We start from the raw sequence: 16193 nt of genomic DNA on the forward strand, positions 1-16193 counted from the left end.
TTCTTATGGCTTTCCTGAGACAAAGCTGACTTTGACGTGGAAGCAGAGTTACAACCAACCAATAATCTAATATAGTCAGTTGACATGGGAAGGCTTTGTTACTGAAGCATTGAATGAGAAACTCTCACTTGGCCCTAGCCCTGTACAGTTTTAGGACTAGCTTTCTGTTTCAATACAACAAATTGCAATGCCAGTCATGTGTTTTCTTGAAAGTATAGTGAAAAACCTGAAGAAAAGATGCTTGTAAACAAAAATTTACACTTTATAAATTCCAGTGATAAGTTTAATAATGTAAAAATGTTCTTGATTAAATTAACAGTTTTCTTCAGTTACTGAACTATGAAATACAAAAGTCCAAACAAAAAGAATACAAGATAAAAGTTTTAACATAAAATAGAATATATAAATTTAAACATAACAGAAAATGATACATAATAAAGACATACAAAATTAAATAAAATGAAAATAAAATAATAAAATATATTGTAGAAGTAAAATAATACAAGTTAGAGTTTATATATGGAATGCTGTGTGGTAGACAAGGTGTCTGCATCATGGTAATTCACACTTGCACTTTTTCTGTTAGCTTTTTAATTTAGGTATTTAAGGGAATTTACGTTCATGGAAGATCTGATTAATTATATTCACCTTTTAATTTTTGTAATCTTATAAAACAAAAATCCAAGACAAATTTAAAAATGTTATCAAATACTGTTATTTTATGAAAGTACTTTGTTTGTAATTTGCTGTTTTTTATGTTATGAAATCATCGATTTACTGTTTTAGATGCTTTATTTATTATACAATAGCTACAAGTTTAATAGAAGCAGGAGAAGGCTTGAAGCAAATGGCAGAAATTAAATATGCCCTTGAAGATAATGTAAAACAAAATTTTCTGGAACCACTTCATCACCTGCAGTCGAAAGATTTGAAAGATGTTATGGTAAATTAAACATAAGATTAAAATTAAATGAATTAATTTGATTGTATTAAAAATAAAATTATTTTTTCAGCATCATCGAAAAAAACTGCAAGGCAGAAGACTCGATTTTGATTGTAAGAAACGAAGACAGGCTAAAGGCAAGCATAAAAAGATTTAATAATAAATACAACTTTAGAACTTAGATATATATAATATGCTTTTAATTTTATATATGCATATGTAATAAATATTTATGCATGAAATTAAGTTTTTGATGCATGATAAGTTTGTGTATTTCTTATTCTCTGCATCCCTCCAACCTGTCTATGATCTCTGCCATAGGATCACCCTTACAACCTCGAAAATCTGGTATGTTGTATATTAATTTCAATGTGTTATGCTAGATTGTAAAGATAGATTATGTGGATGCTCTGATTGCATTTTCATCATTTTATTTTGCTTTGATATAAAATTATTATTTCATTTAAGAATTTTTAATATCAGAAACATTCCTGCTTTAAATATCTTTTTAAAATTTTCTTTATTCATTATGGTAGTAATTTTTTTAATGTTAAAAATAAATCAATAAATTTTTAAAAACACTTTTAGATACTGTATATTANACGAACATTTTTATGGAAACGAAGTGTATAACCTGTCTGTCACACTGAGGTATACCAGATTATTTCGGGCCAGATTAGCTAGAGTGTACCGTGTAAGAAACCAATGTAAAGAAAATAATTTTAAAATTTAATAATAATAATTCTGGACTGAATAAAATTGTTATACTTTCATCAGTAGAATAAAATTGTTAATACTTATTGTTATAGAGTTGTTAATTGTTAATACTTATTGTTATAGATATTGTTAATTGTTATAGAATAAAATTGTTAATACTTTCATCAGTAGATCTTTTTAAATCAAGTTATTAAGAATCAAATTAATTCCTAATGTTTTATAATTACATACATCTGTTTCTGTATTGTTGGAAAACAGATGTAATGAATTAGGACATTGAATTTGTTTAAAAATCTTAAGAAATTTTATTTAATTAAGTTTTTAAATTAAATTCAATGTTTATTAATCAAAACTCACTTAATTTAGTTAATGTATATACTTTTTAAAAATTATTTAATGAAAAAAGTATAATGTAAATTACAGTACTATCAAATTGAATAACATTTTATACTTTTTAAGTAATTCTTCAAAAACTTGTGTTTAATACAAAGTTTTAATTAGTTCTTGAAGTTAAAAAAAAAATGATTTGCAAAAATCAATACCACAGCAATCTAAACTTTTTAATTTTATATCCTTTAAAAAGATATTAAAAGGGTCAGGTCATAATTATCGATCGCAATGAATAAAATAGTATGAAGTGGGTCATATTTACTTAAGTTTTTACACACCTTCTAAATAGTCTCTGGCCTTGTGTAACACCCATTGCCAAATGTCTGGCAGGCACTGTACTCCATCAGCAGAGCATCGTGGATAGAGTGCATGGAGGATTGTATTGCAGTTAGACTGGCATCTGTCAATTAAAGTTAACTTCAGGAGAAATTCCTCTCATCATTTGATATTTTTAAAAAAGAACCCACACTCCTTTCCAAGAATTATGCATTTTGAGTGCTTTTCCGTGAAAATTTTATCAATAACCAAACCTGGCAACCTCAATAAGCCAACACGATGCTGGCTTATCGAGGTTGCCGGCATACCAGATGCTGGGTTAATGGAATTTCACTGTTTTGTAGACCATATAGAATATTTGTGTTTCCCTGTTTCATTCAAAAAAATAAAATGCAAATAAATAATTCAATTAAGTTGTAAAATTAAAGAAAAGATGGATTGTGTGATAATCAGTTGTATAATTTCCTACCTAAAAGAAACAACTATTCATGTGTTTGAGCAAACATAATACATTTTTCTTGCTGTCAATGAGAAACCTTATTTATGTTTGTTAAACAAAACTAATTGATTTTATATGTATATTATAAAATTTTGCATGTCATAGATTCAGAAAATTGACTTTTATTGCTTACATTACTTTTCGTTACTTACTGTATATAGTTAATATTCTTTATAATCTTAAATCATTTTAAAACAATATAATTTAAAGTGTTTTATATAGTTTATTGTAAAGCTATTTATTATAATTTTCTTTTATTTTTGTATTTATTGCTAAAAATGTTTTTGAATGCAATATGTTGCTTGCATGTTTTTTCAGTTTTAAGTAATATATTATGAATAACTTTGTATAATTGTTAGAAATTTTACCAAGTTAGTAAGTTGACAAATCATAAATCAACAAATGTAATTATGACAGATGTGGAATTTATACATACAGTTGAATCTGATTAATTTGGTGAATTATTGCATAATTTAAACCCACTATTATGCTTCTTAAAATGTATTTTAAATAATGTTTAAAAAAAAAGATCAAATTTTTTTGGTATAAATTTGGATAAAACAAAGTCAATATGTCTCATATATTGAAGATAAAACTCAAATAAAAAATAGTATATAATTAATTGATTTAAACAACATATACATTTCAGATACATGTTTTGCTCCTGGCCATGAGCAAAAATATGTAATCTAATAATTGAGTCTAGAGAGTGAAACTGTTTAGCTATATTTTTAAAATGTCTTAGTGTGGAACATATACAAGTTTATCTTTAGCGTAAAAAATTGAAGCAATTTTTTAAACTAGTAGAAAGGACTTTTAAGGAGTAGAAAAGAAAATAAAGAAAAAAATGTAAATGTAATTTCAGCAAAAATGTGAAATACTGACAAATGCTAGAAACTTATAGAAAATAAGTTTGATTTTCAACAATGAATAATTTGAAGTTTTGGTAATTTGAACTTTTTGAATTCTTTCTGAATTCAAGTAAATAGATTTAATTGTATGTATATGTATATAAATTCATAATAATAATATTATTATTATTATTATGAAATTTTTTTGTTTTAATACAGTAGAACTTGGAAAATTTAAATGTTTTCTCTGGACCCTTGAATTTCATATAAAAGTAATGCAAAAAATTTCTTCTTTAATCTGAGCTTGTTTTATTAATTTGAAGTAAAATTGTGAGAAGTTTTTTAAAAATCACCTGCAATATTGAAATAAAACGTGTTTAACTAACATTGTTAGTGTTGTTTGGGAAATTCCAGACTACTGTATCCAGCATGTTTTGTAGCCTTAACTTAAAAAAAGGTTTTCTTTTAGCTTTAAAAAGAGAGAGATTGAGAATGACAGCAAGCCACAGAATGTGGGAAAACATATCTAAAGTTTCCAATCACTGAATTAGTTTTTATTTTGAAGTAACTCTTTAACTTTGAATTATCTAAGTTTTACTGATGAAAGATTGCATATGTGCATGCACTTATAATTTTTAATTAGAATATTATTATATATAAATAACAGAAATACAATACAATTTTTATGAAGTTATCAGTCAAATGATCTACATGAAAAAGCAATGGTTAAGGTTGATTTTAGGGTATGAAATTGTATTTGCATTGAATGAATTAGAAAGTCTATTAGAACAAGAGCTAGTTAATCTTTAATTTTAATTATTTTCTGTTTATGTTAATAAAACAAATTATCACTTGAAGAAAAGTAAGTGGGATACTTACTTTGATACTTCTCATAGAAAAGTATGACACAAAGGATCACTTACAAAGCTCAATTATTCTCTGCAGTGAACTATCAATTCATTTAACTGACAAATGAACATTATCATAATCTTTAAACCAATAACAATAATCTCAAACAAAAGAAAATTTAAAATGTAAAATTTCTGAAATATTGAAGTGTTTAATGTAAACATTTCCTAATATTGTAGGAAAAAGAATTTATAAAATATAGAAGACGAAAAGTATAAAAATATGATAAATTTAACTTTCTAATGATCTTAACATGTACACCTCTCTACTTTCTTGGAAATCAAAAATTGAAATCTCTCTCTCAACCCAATTCTAACTACATCATCAGAGTATGTAATACAGGTATATAATCTGTTGCACTTTTGTCACAATAGTCCCAAGTTTATATCTAAGAAGCTCAAAAGAAATCGTTTTTTGATCTCCAAAAAAATGTACAGTACTTCACAATTCAAAGTTATGAATTAAATATATTAAGTTTAAAACTGTTGTGACGTTGTTAGATCAAAATATTATAACCAACAACAGACCACCTTTCTTACTGAAAAGTAAGGAAGGAGGTCTCTTGTTGGTTATAAGAAAGGTCCAGCTTTTGAGGAGTCTTTACTTGGATCAAAATATTTTAATTTTTTTCTCATATTGATAAATTTTGAATAAAATTTTTTTTGATGTATACAGTATATAAATACCATAACAATTGCATTTCCACTGTGAATGCATATACTTGCTATCTGGTGTGGTGCTGAAGAATACAGATTTAATCAATGTATGATAATACAACTGAAAGAAATTTCTAAAATATTGTGTATTTTTTATTCACTGTTTTGTAATCTGATTGAAGAGATAAGATCCTGTTTATAATGTATTAAACATTTTTTAAAAATATATTTTAATATATTCTTAATAAAATATATAACTATAACATTAATGAATAAATAAATGAATAAAGTTTTAATGAATAAATTTTCTTTTATCAGGAACACACGTCAGTGAAGAAGAAATAAAACTAGCTGAAGATAAATTTGAAGAATCTTTTAATTTGGCTTCTATGGGAATGTATAATCTTTTAGATAATGATGTAAATTTCTTTTATTATAAAATTTGTTTGAAGAATATAAAGATAGACAATTAAAAAGTATATAATTTAATTCTTGTATATATTTAGATAGAACAAATATCTCAATTAGCTGCTCTAACTGAAGCTCTTTATGAATATCACAATCAATGTGCTGAAATTTTACAAACAGTTTCTGAAAGATTGGCAGAACAGTAAGTTAATTAAGACATTAATAAATATATTTATAGTAAAAGTTTGAAAGATTAAACTGAAAAGTACATAAGTAGTTTTTTTAAAACAAAGGATGGATTCCTTTTCTGTTTTCCTGAGTGATATGAACTCAGAATTGAGAAACAATAACTTTAATGAAGGATAATTTTCATTAAGTATTCTTTGTGATTATTTAAACATGACTACTATATATTTAATTAATTATGATGGACAGTGTACATATAAAACTAAATATTAAAGTGAATATAAACAAATTTTGTTTTTATTTTACATATTTAAGGACATATTATGCATCTGTATATTTCATAAATATATATGATTTAATGTAATATACTTTAAAGTTTTTATAATATGTATGCAAGTATTCTTTTTTTATATTAAAGTTGCCGTTGTATTCTTTTATAGGAAGAATAATGCAGACAGTCGTCCTCGAGAAGCATATCAACCAAAGAAACTTTATGAATTGAACATCCCCGATTTAGGTCTCAGAGATGATATTTCTCCACAAATAGATACAGGTGGACATTTTAACGGTGCACCCCCTCCATATCCCGTTGTAACAGGTAGTTCGCTAATCGCATGTATGTAGATTCCATTGCTCCCTTGGAATGACGTCTGAGTATGATGAGCAACATTTTATTGATATTGCATGTTTGGTGTATTAGAGATGTTTCCAATATTTTCATATAAAATTATTATTACTATATTTTTTTAATTTAAAAAGTAAATGTGTTTTACGTGTATTTAAAGACTTAAAGATAATCATTATGTACAGGGATTTTATTTTAATTTTGTAAAATTTTATAAAGGCATGATGATATGTTAATGTGGATACATCTCTCATAGTTTTGTGTGTGTACCTTGTGATAATTTATTTATTTAGAAAATCAAATTCATAGTTCTGTGGTTGAACTATATGAAAAGTTAAAGTATTCTTTAATTCAAAATTTAAATTATATTAAAATCTTAAAGTACTAGTGAAGAAATGGTGTTTAAGACTTTATTTTTAAATAAAATCCAAACTGTTGTTTATAGAAGTTTTATTTTAATTATTTGACTATAATTGTTTTATCATAAAGCAATATATTTAAGCATTTAATTTACAGGAAAAACAAAATATTTTTTCAAAATCAAAATTGTCTTTTTAATTAAAAGGAAATATTTGTCATTTTTGTCATAAAAATATAGATATATTTACTGATATATCTGCATAGCTATAGACAATATTTAAATTCTCTTTCAAGGAATTCATTCATTAATATTTTCAAAAATGATCAAAATGTGAAAGGAAAATTTCAGGAAAGAAAATAATTATATAAATATTCATATATTATTAATATAAAATAAAATATTGTTTTATGATCAATCAAATTATATCTCAGATATGGCTTTTCAAAATGTACAAATTATTACATTTTTGTCCGATGCAAATATTGCATTAGAAATTTTTAATTAATTTTAATTTATTATATTAGTATCTTCTTATATGCATTAAATAAATAGAAAATAATAGTATTTATTAATAGAAATTATTTTGTTATATTACAGTACTATAGATTTATTTGAAAAACTTTTATTAATTACAAATCTGTATCACAATCTTCATATGATTGTAACCAATTATTAGAACATATATATACAAGGTCTGTTCAAAAAGTATCGGACCTGTGGTCGGCAAAAATAAATTTATTGACTTTGAGGTACAAAACCCTAATCCCCTTCAAAGTAGTCTCCTTGGTAATGTATACACTTCTCCCAGCGTTCCTGCCATTGCTGGAAACACTGCTGGAACGCATCTTTTGGAATGGTTATCAGCCGGTCCGTCGCATTTCGCATGATGTCTTCTCTCGACTAAATTTGGGTTCCTTTTAGCGGCATTTTCAGCTTGAGAAATAGCCAAAGGTCACACGGAGCCATGTGGAGAGAGTACGGAGCGTGACGAACCACAGGAGTATTGTGTTTGGCGACGAAAGCCCGAATCAGATGCGCAGAATGGGCGGATGCGTTATCACGATGGAGCTGCCAAGTTTTGATCGACCACAGATCCCATCGTTTGCATCGCACTGTATCGGAAAGACGACGAAGGACCTCCTGGTAGTACTCCTTTGCGATGGTTTGGCCTTGTGGTGCGTACTCACGACACACCACCCCACGAGAGTCGAAAAAACTGTCAACATGACCTTTGATATTGCTGCGGACCTGCCGCGCTTTTTTTGGCCTCGAGGATCGTCCCCGAAAGCCTGCTGAATCTTGCGAATGGTTTACACTCGGGTATCGCCAAGGTTTTTGGCAAAATTTGATGTAATATCGCTGCTCACGTTGTTCAGTCATTTTCCAGCTTAGTGAAATCCGACGAGAGCGCACTACATGACCTCACTCATACGCCGATTGCCAACGACTGACGCTTTCTGCAGGCGGGAAAAAATTCAGGGCTGTGCATGACTGTCCCCTCCACAACTCCACCGAAGGAGGCCTCTCTCGCATCATTGGTTTACGCGGAAAAAAATAAGGTCCGATACTTTTTGAACAGACCTTGTATATAGATAATAATGTACTATATATATACAGTACATTACTATAAATTAAAAGTCTTATTTCTATCAAAAACTTTTTTCTCAACCACTCAGCTATGATTTCTGATATCTATAAGTATTGCTCTATAATTAACATCTTTTCTCAGCTTCCCCAGCTCGCTCTCCTGCTTCCTCACCCGTTAATCCACGTCAAGTTGAACCATTGTTTCTTGGTAGCTTCACTACTGGTCAGGGAGCTGCAACTTCTCCTGCTCGTACCCCCAGTCGTTCTCCTAACGGTACTAACGTTCCTTTCTATAATTTTCCTATATGTGAATTGTGTTATATGCAGCTTTGCTTAATTAATTCTTTGTAATTTGTAATAAATTTTTCTATTTAATCCTCTCTTTTCTTTAGCTTGAACTCTCTAGGATTATCTTTATCACAAATTTTTTTAATAATTTTAAATATTAAGTACAGAATTCACGACAACTCGTTATTTTAAATGATTTTTCTNTTTCATCTACTTTTAATGCCCAAATTGTTTGCATAATTACTGAGTAAAAAACTATATAATAAGTAATATACAGTTATGTGGAATACAAAAAATTAAATATGCGCATATTATTTTACATGGATGTAAGATAATTTTTCATGTTTTACATTATAAAAACAAGAATGAACTTTTTCTTTAAATCAATAGATACATTTAAAAATTGAATATTCTAAATTAATAACTTTTAACTACTGTCATGAGTTCTCATAGAGCACTCAACACGTTCATTGTTGTAGGATTCATCACTGGTATGTTAAAGCTTATTGTTTTCTGTATTTTTAAGCTAGTCTGTGCTGTGAACGGTTGCTTAGTCTGCTTGCTATTTCTAGTCAGTAGTTTTCCATTTTTACAAGTTTAAAATTTAAGATGCTCTGAGAGACTGCATCACAGTATAAATGTAATATATATGTCTAAAATGGCTTCTGTTTCTGGAATTTCTAAATAAGTTTGATATGGGGGTTCAGATTTTGAGGAATGCCATTTTAAATAGTATAAAACATTTTTTATTGGTGTAAGTGATGTAGAATGCAATTGTGAGAATGATGATAAAAGTCAGTCATTCTCTTGTAGCACTAACAATGAAATAAATGAGCACAAACATATTAGATCAGTGGTTCTGAAACTGGTCCATGGACCTCCAGCGGTCTGCAAGATACTTGTCAGGATACAAGATGCCTCAGATGCTTATTATTATTGTAGTTTATTAATTAATGACTAAATGGTAACAGCTGAAAATAGAGGTCTACCAAAATACACTATATCTTTTATAAAAGGGTTGGATGACCTTTCAGAGGTTTAGAACCATTATATTAGAAAATCGGTTCCAGTTGATTTAGGAAATATTAAAATGTTTCAAGAAGCCAATATGTTCGAATGCACAAAAAAAATTTCTGTCAAATTTGCAAAATAATTATATTATTATTGTACTCATGTTACATTATCACAAATAACTTTATAAACGTTCATTTATAATATATAACTTTTGAAATAGATGTTAAATTTTAATTGACTTTTTATATGGAATTATAATTTCCAAAAATAAAAGGTGTTGAACCTTTGAGTTTTTGTTCCCAGTTTAAGTTATAATTTGGGTTACTTTTGTTGTAAGTATAAGGTATTGTTAATAAATAAATGTATCTGTAATATATTTTTGTTTTAAACTTACCTCATAACAAAGATAGCTTAAAACATTAAAACGTATCAAAAAAAATTTCCACGCTTCTTAAATAAGTGATTTGTGAGATCCTACGACAGTGTATGTATACATGCAACTGACACAGCAGAATGAAAGTTAAGGATTAATGTAAGATCTTCCTTATCTCTTGATTAATAAATTAAGAGCTTATTTATAATTTATTTTAGATATTTTAAGAATAATTTATATTACATTTTGTTAAGATTTGTATTGTGACTATGATCTTTTACATAGTTTTTGTTAGCAGGATTATGTTTACAGTTGACAAATAATTGTATCATTGTATTAAAAATTTATATTAAAAGCTTAAATTTTGTTCATTGCATTTTAGTATTGAAATTTGATGTAAACCTTTGAATATTGAAAAATTTTATATTTATAATGAAATCTCTTTTAATTTGTAATTAATGATGATAAATTTCAAATGATTTTCAGTAAAAGTATTTAATTAATTATTACAGGTATCCCTTGCTTAATGCGGGATTTGATTAACACACAAAAGTAATTGTGGCAATCCCTTTATATACGTAGTAGAATTTTTAATTAATGCAGCTTTACTAGCTGTCTTTACTTATCATAGATATTGTATTTGATTAACGCAATTCTGATATACATGGTAGCATCAAGGGATTAATTAACTGCATTAATGAAGGGATACCTGTACAATAAGTAATTGTATTTTTCACTAACACATTAATATTTATGTAATACTTCATAGATATTTATAACCATTTTTTAGACATCCTTTTGTATTAGAATATTCAAGTTTTAAAAATTAGTAAATCATTATAGCTATAAATGCTGTAATAACTCTTTTTATTTTCCACAACTTATAATTTATAGCTTTAATTTAGAAACTGTAGACTAATACTTTTATAGTAGAGTGTTGATTATCCAAATAATTGATTAATGAAAATTGACTTAGGAGAGTCCTAATTCCAGAAATTACCAAGGTTTTTACATAATAATAATTGTCTACAATCTTCTGTAGACCTGTATTGAGCTGTCTTGTTGTCATTAGTAGTTTAGGTTTTATTTATTATAGTACAAGTAGAAAAGTATGATTAATAAGTCCCAGGCTTCTATTGTATTAAATTTCTATGCCTTAATCTTTATTATTATTGTACTAGAATTAGTCTTTATAGTTTAAGATATTTGTTATCCTTTCCTTAAGTGTGATCAATTATCTGATATTGCCTGACCCAATTATTTTGGATAATTGACACTCTACTGCAGCGGTTCCCAAACTTTTTCAGTCATAGAATTCTTCAGAAGACTGTTTTTTGCAGAACCATCTCCCTGATTTTTTACTGAGCATTGCAAACCCACAACTTTCTTTCTTCTTTCATCTACTTTTAATGCCCAAATTGTTTGCATAACAGATTTGAAAAGAAAGAGAGAACATTTTTACATATAACCACAAACTTTTATTTTGGTACAACAAAATATTGGACTTACGTGGTAGGGGTCAAAAGATTCTGGTCTATGTTTTAGATGTTAGAGGTATAAACAATGATGTCATTTCCCTTTGCAGTTCAACATACATGTTACATCTTGGAATTAGCATTTCAATACCCTTGAAAAAATAGTCTGCAGTTTTGTCTGAAAAATGCTCATAAACTGCCTCTTGCAACTCTTCATCACATTTTTAAAGGTCTTTATGAGTTTTGGAAACAGATAATCACTAGGAGCCAGGTCCTGGCTGTAGGGTGGATGGTCACGCTCCTCAAACCCACATTCCTTCACATCAGTGTTGGCAATGGCAGCCGTATGCACTGGCACATTGTTCTGTAAGAAGTGAACATGATGCAAATTAATGCAACAAATCTAACTAAAATGAATGTTTCCAAGCAACTCATGCAAATTGTGTAGGAAAAACTGTTTTATTAGTCCACATACAGATGGTGCTATCTGATACTGTCATTATTTTATCCCTATCATGTCTAAAAATAGTTAGGCCAGAAAGTTTTGGCAACTACCACATATATCTAATGTGATGAATGAGATTGTTTTATTTTTGTACTTAAAATAGTTTTGTAATTGGGTTTTATGCCCAACCTCTGAATACATAAATCCAGGTGGCATCCTGCTCCCAAATTTCTTTTTAGCATAAGCTGAAAAATCTAATTCTCGGTGATAAGTGGAGACAAAGGGAAGCAGAACTTGGCTAGCTTTTTCAGCTACTGACAAGTATTGAGCTAGCAGTCTTATCCAAAATCATTGTAGCACAGATTCAGATTTTGTTTTAAGGCAGAGATATACTGAATTTCAGTAACCTCTTCATACTCTGTCATGGACAACATTTGAGGTTTATTTTGGTTGAAAATTGGGTTTTGCACCCAGTCAAAGTCCATGTTGGTGTTTGGAAAGTACTCTGACAGAGATTTTACAACATGCATTAAATACTTGTAGTATCAAATGTTTTTGTGCCCATCAACTTCAATTTTCAACTCATTTTCACGCAGTTTGTGTTTGTAGGTGGAGTTATTAGTTTGCAGAAATGGCAAAATACAGAAGACTAATTGGTACTTGTTTAGTACAATGTCTTTTCATGTAGAAAGTTGGTTTTGCAATTATCAAAATAAGACAATTATTTATTATTTTCAATGATTTTATTTTAAAATTCTTTTTAAATTTGATTTTTGAGCTTTACTTGAACCTCTATCAAGCTTTTGTGGAACGTTACAGTTCCAAGGAACATGGTTTGGGAACCACTGCTTCACTGTATCTTATTTAAAAAAAATTAAAAATGCAATATTTGAATGGTTTAAATATCTTAAAACATTTACTTTTTATGAACAAAATATTTTTGAAATAATTATTTTGATATTTTGATGGTTCAGTTATTGATAGATATTATATATTCATTACTTTTTATAAAATATTTTGTTCAAAGCAATATCTACTAACAAATATACTAAATATAACAAAAATTGCAACAACAATTCTTCAGCTTCTCCTTTGCCTTCTCCTGTCCGTTCTCCAGCCAGGACTCCTGTTCGTCAACATCCTTGTTGTCAAGCACTGTATGACTTTGAACCTGAAAACGAGGGAGAACTAGCCTTCAAGGAAAGTGATATTATCAATTTATTAAATCGGATCGATGAAAATTGGTACGAGGGAACGATCAATGGCCGCACAGGTCTCTTTCCAGTCAATTATGTCCAGGTCCTTGTACCATTGCCATAAAATGGTAAGAAATGACTAAAAGTTTTGTCATAGACACACACTATGAATTATATTTGAATTTATTATTTATGAAATTTATTATTATGAACAATTTAAAATAATATGTCTACCTATACTAATAGAATTTTTACCATTTTTCGTTGCAGTTACAGAGATAACATCAGAGAAATTATCAGTGAAATGTTAAGCAGATGAGAGATGATGATTTAAGATCTTGCTTTTTACATGCCAAAGATTTGTATAGATTTTATTAAGTTCCCTAGAATATGTTGCTGTGACAGAACATATTGGATTGTTTCAGAGGAATGATGAGATTTTGCAACTGCATTTGCACCAAGATTCTATAAATTATAACTCAAGAATAAAGATTAGGAAACCAAACACTTTATTTTTGCAGCGTTCGGCATTATATTTTTGTTCAAATTCAGAATCGACATATTTTTTTTTGTTGTTACTTATTTCTTAATTAGTATAAAACCCTTATCACTAATGAACTGAACATAAGTTTGTAAAACGGCAGTATTTATGGTAACTTTTACTTTGTCTGACATTGTTATTTTTATTTATGTCCATCAGTATCTGCAATGAATTCAGAAGACCGAAAAGTATTTTTGTACAGTATGATTGTTACAATGTAGATTTATTGAAAAGTTAGTTTATTATTATTATTTTTTTTTTTAAGTTTTGTGCCATAATCTATCCTCTCCATTTATAATTTTGCAGGGAATATTTATTTATATCTGGAGTCAGTAGTGGTCTTGATTATTGTTATTTGCCAATTAAACAGAAGTCTTCTCTCATCTGCTGCAATTTTCAACTAAAAATTATAAAAAAAAAAGAAGAAAAAGAAAAAAAAAAGCACAAACCTGTTTTATATTTGTACATTTACAAAACAAAAAAATGTATGTTTCTTTTAAGAATTTCTATTAATTCTGGTTGGTAGTTATAAATTGTAATTTATTTATCATCCAAATATTGTTGCGAGTCGGAAGTTTGATTTTAACTAAATTTGGAGTAGCGAAACACGTGACTAAAAGATTTATTTTTCCTTATTTTGAATACAAGTCTACTTCTTGGTTTCCAAAACATTAAGGATTAAAAAAAGAAAAAGGAAAAAAGGAAAAATATCAATACCAGATAACATATAAACATACACTTACGCATTTTAAAAATTCTATATTATGGTTGTCATTTTTTCTCCGATGTCAATAACAACTATATTTGTGATTTTGAATATATTATGTGTGATTGAGTACAAATTATATTATAAAATGTCTTTCTATTTGAATCGCAGAATGTAAATTCATTTTAAAAGTGCTCAGAGTTTATATATTTTTCAGAATATTCTAAATTTTGTAAAAGTCGATTTCACTTTCTTTCACCTGTTAATGTTTCGGTGTAATTGTGACTTTAAAATTGTAAAAGAAAAAAAATAATAATCTATTAAGATGGTTATTTTGGTGAAGTGGAGGTGGAATATATAAGTGTGTAGTCCTGCTAATCGCACATCAATAATAATTGTCTGAAATATTGTGGATAGCTTTAGTTTTGTAGTATCATTTTTTTTTTCTTTTGTTTTGATGGTAAGCATCTGCCCTTAGATGCAAAGAAAAAAATTGTTTTTCAATAAAAAGTGCATTAAAATTCTCTTAAAAAAATGAATAAAGAAACAGTACTTACTAAGAACATGCCATTCTTTGCAATAATCATTTGTTCCATGAGTATTTTCCCAAAATTGCAGATTAGACTATCAAAAATATATATATATATAATAAATGAAAAGCAAAATATATATAAATATATATATTTCTGTATATGCCATGATCTTTATACGTTGTTCAAAATTTATAGATTATACTACACTGTTACCAATTTGTTAATGGTGCCATAATTGGCATGGATAACTAATAGTAATTGTATTTTTCTTGGATGTTGTTATTTTTATGAATGATTTATATTTTGAAGTGATAGAACATTGCTTGTCTAAATCTTTATGATCTGAAGAAGTCACTGCCATTTGTTGTCAGTTATTATGGCCTGCGACGTGAACATTTGCATCCAATCGGACTCCAGGATTGTATCAGTATATTCCATTAGCACCCGTGTGTTTATTTTTCATATTTTCTTTTTTAAGTGTTCATCTTATTACAATATTGATGGTTGTGTATATAGTATCCTTTTGACATTTTTCCTCTATGTTTGTCGGCAGAATAATGCCACGAAACTTCTCAGTGTCAAGTGTTTTTGATGTTGTAACAACAGATATCATTAAAAAAAAAGAAAAAAAAATTCTTCCGGCAATGGTGCTCTGGCCGTGGAATACCATGTTATCATCGGATTTTTTTCTTCGGTGTGTCGAAATTCTAGCAAATTGTTGACTTTCCTTTCGGAAAGTATTGAAATTCTAACAAGGCGGAGTTATATAGTTGAAGAATTAAATATCATATTACATTTTGAATATGTGTAAACAGTATATTATATATTGTCATGTTTTTATTTTCCTCCAGTTCCATAAAGCACCTCTCTTCTCATGGTATAAATGTGTACTTACTGTATCTATTCCAATGTGTCCTAGACAATTAGCTGTAGGCAATCAACCAAGGAGCTCTCCTACATATATTTATTTTTTATTTTTATTTTTTTGTTTGTTTTCCTCCTCCGTGCTCCCACAAAATCTGTAATGAGTTTCACAAAGTTGATTTCGTTCAGCAATAAAAACCTAAATCTTGTCAACTGATGGCTGCGATTGTACTGTGCAGCAAAAAGAGATGTAAAGATTCTTTTATTTGTTTGAAAGTTGTCAGTGGGAGATGCAAAATAAAGAGCCGTTTTTCTCGCAGTATACATAAGTCTGATCTTTTGTGTTTATC

General features: G+C 28.1%; 1 protein-coding gene across 15 annotated transcripts in view; it reads left to right on the top strand.

Annotated features, from left to right (window-relative positions):
* The window catches only part of LOC111637249 (endophilin-A-like), a 124135-nt gene that overhangs the window by 104565 nt on the left and 3377 nt on the right, over window positions 1-16193 (top strand). For 6 of the 15 annotated variants that reach the window (XR_002758654.1, XR_002758656.1, XR_002758658.1 and 3 more), the window contains 9 exons: window positions 810-943; window positions 1014-1080; window positions 1265-1291; window positions 5560-5660; window positions 5748-5851; window positions 6276-6433; window positions 8551-8682; window positions 13088-13327; window positions 13470-14225. Coding sequence is in view for 1 of the 15 variants with exons in the window: in XM_023382692.1 (XP_023238460.1) it covers window positions 810-943; window positions 1014-1080; window positions 1265-1291; window positions 5560-5660; window positions 5748-5851; window positions 6276-6433; window positions 8551-8682; window positions 13088-13323 (959 nt within the window). In the remaining 14 variants the exon portion in view is untranslated. Of the gene's footprint in view, window positions 1-809; window positions 944-1013; window positions 1081-1264; window positions 1292-5559; window positions 5661-5747; window positions 5852-6275; window positions 6434-8550; window positions 8683-13087; window positions 13328-13469; window positions 16173-16193 lie in introns of those variants that run through there. The other 9 variants (XR_002758657.1, XR_002758660.1, XM_023382692.1 and 6 more) reach the window with 9 other exon arrangements.

The sequence above is a fragment of the Centruroides sculpturatus genome, unplaced genomic scaffold, assembly GCF_000671375.1.
Source record: "Centruroides sculpturatus isolate CEXI.00-Female unplaced genomic scaffold, Cexi_2.0 scaffold1137, whole genome shotgun sequence".
Taxonomy (NCBI): Eukaryota; Metazoa; Arthropoda; class Arachnida; order Scorpiones; family Buthidae; genus Centruroides; species Centruroides sculpturatus.